General features: G+C 76.6%; 1 protein-coding gene across 2 annotated transcripts in view; it reads left to right on the forward strand.

The window, feature by feature from the left end:
• Positions 1 to 281: 281 nt before the first annotated feature.
• ADAP1 (ArfGAP with dual PH domains 1) overlaps positions 282 to 2,158 on the forward strand; it is a 34,374-nt gene continuing 32,497 nt past the window's right edge. Inside the window, exon 1 of one of the 2 annotated variants that reach the window (XM_036432588.2) lies at positions 282 to 450. In XM_036432588.2, coding sequence (XP_036288481.1) covers positions 369 to 450 — 82 coding nt within the window. In that variant the 5' untranslated portion in view covers positions 282 to 368. The remainder of the gene's footprint in view (positions 451 to 2,158) is intronic. The other variant, XM_045579752.1, reaches the window with a different exon arrangement.

A 2,158-nucleotide genomic window follows, 5' to 3' on the forward strand; every position in this document is an offset into this window, starting at 1 on the left:
CCCCGGCTCTGGGCCCGCGCCCCTTCCTCCCCCGCCCTCAGGGGGGGCTGGGCGGGAGGGCGCAGTGGGAATGGGGTGCTGTTGCCGCCACCCCCAGGCCGGCAGGTACCCCCTCGGCTCCCGGTAGAGCAGAGCGCGGGTCCGGGCGGAGGCTGGGTGCTGGGTGCTGGGTGCTGGGTGCCGGGAGCCGGAGCCGCCTGCCCGCGCCGCTGGGGGCCGCCCGCGGGCCGAGCCGGCAGCGCCGAGCGCCGGCCCCGCAGGAGCACACGCCCGGCGCGGAGGGGCGGCGGCGGAATGCGGAACCGGCGGGCGGGCTGAGGCTCGCGGGCGCGGGCGCAGCGGAGGGACCCCCCCCCACCCGGGCGGCGATGGCCCAGGAGCGGCCGCGGGCGCTGGGCGAGCTGCTGCGGCGGCCGGGGAACGCGCGCTGCGCCGACTGCGGCGCCCCCGGTACGTGCGGGCGGGCGGGCAGGGGCGCGGGCCGGTGGGTGCTCCGGGCTGGGTGCTCCGGGCTGGGTGCTCCGGGTGCTCGGGGCGCGGGCCGGGGTGCAGCCGGGTGCGGAGCGGCCCCGGGGGGGCGCTGCGGCGCCGCGTGGCCGGGGCGGGGCGCACTGGCCCGGCGGGTGGGGCCGGTGCACCTGCGGGCGGACGGCCAGGCCCCCCTCCGGCTCCTCCGGCCCCCTCCTCCCCCTTCCCCCCGGCTCCGGGCTCCGGGCTCCGGGCTCCCCGCTCCCCGCTCCCCGCTCCCCGCTCCCCGCTCCGGGCTCCGCGCACCCGCCGTTGCGAAACCCCGGCCCCGGCTCCGCGGAGAAAGAGGAAATCGGCGCGGCGGGCCCGGAGGATGGAGCCGCGGGCGGACGGGGCGGCCACCGGGCTCCCGGGCCTGCGGTGACGTCAGCTCCGGAGCCCCGAACCCGCGCCCGCGCCCGCGCCCCACACAGCAGGGGGGCCGCAGGTCCGGCTCCTGGGCCCTGGGTCCTGGGCTCTGGGTCCTGGGCTCTGGGTCCTGGGCTCTGGGCTCTGGGCTCTGGGCTCTGGGCTCTGGGTCCTGGGTCCTGGGCTCTGGGTCCTGGGTCCTGGGTCCTGGGCTCTGGGTCCTGGGCTCTGGGTCCTGGGTCCTGGGTCCTGGGTCCTGGGCTCTGGGTCCTGGGTCCTGGGTCCTGGGCTCTGGGTCCTGGGTCCTGGGTCCTGGGCCCTGGGCTCTGGGTCCTGGGCTCTGGGTCCTGGGTCCTGGGCTCTGGGCTCTGGGCTCTGGGTCCTGGGCTCTGGGTCCTGGGTCCTGGGCTCTGGGTCCTGGGCTCTGGGTCCTGAGTCCTGGGTCCTGGGCTCTGGGCTCTGGGTCCTGGGTCCTGGGCTCTGGGCTCTGGGTCCTGGGTCCTGGGCTCTGGGTCCTGGGCTCTGGGTCCTGGGTCCTGGGCTCTGGGTCCTGGGCTCTGGGTCCTGGGCTCTGGGTCCTGGGTCCTGGGCTCTGGGCTCTGGGTCCTGGGCTCTGGGTCCTGGGCCCTGGGTCCTGGGTTCTGGGTCCTGGGTTCTGGGTCCTGGGTCCTGGGTCCTGGGTCCTGGGCTCTGGGTCCTGGGCTCTGGGTCCTGGGTCCTGGGTCCTGGGTCCTGGGTCCTGGGCTCTGGGTCCTGGGCTCTGGGCTCTGGGCTCTGGGTCCTGGGCTCTGGGCTCTGGGCTCTGGGTCCTGGGCTCTGGGCTCTGGGCCCTGGGCTCTGGGTCCTGGGCTCTGAGTCCTGGGTCCTGGGCTCTGGGCTCTGGGCTCTGGGTCCTGGGCTCTGGGCTCTGGGTCCTGGGCTCTGGGCTCTGGGCTCTGGGTCCTGGGCTCTGAGTCCTGGGTCCTGGGCTCTGGGCTCTGGGCTCTGGGTCCTGGGCTCTGGGCTCTGGGTTCTGGGTCCTGGGCTCTGGGTCCTGGGTCCTGGGCTCTGGGCTCTGGGCTCTGGGCTCTGGGCCCTGGGTTCTGGGTCCTGGGTCCTGGGCTCTGGGCTCTGGGCTCTGGGTCCTGGGCTCTGGGCTCTGGGTCCTGGGCTCTGGGCTCTGGGTCCTGGGTCCTGGGCTCTGGGCTCTGGGTCCTGGGCCCTGGGCTCTGGGCTCTGGGTCCTGGGCTCTGGGCTCTGGGTCCTGGGTCCTGGGCTCTGGGCTCTGGGCTCTGGGTCCTGG

Source organism: Pipistrellus kuhlii, unplaced genomic scaffold (assembly GCF_014108245.1).
Source record: "Pipistrellus kuhlii isolate mPipKuh1 unplaced genomic scaffold, mPipKuh1.p scaffold_m20_p_113, whole genome shotgun sequence".
In the NCBI taxonomy this organism is placed as follows: Eukaryota; Metazoa; Chordata; class Mammalia; order Chiroptera; family Vespertilionidae; genus Pipistrellus; species Pipistrellus kuhlii.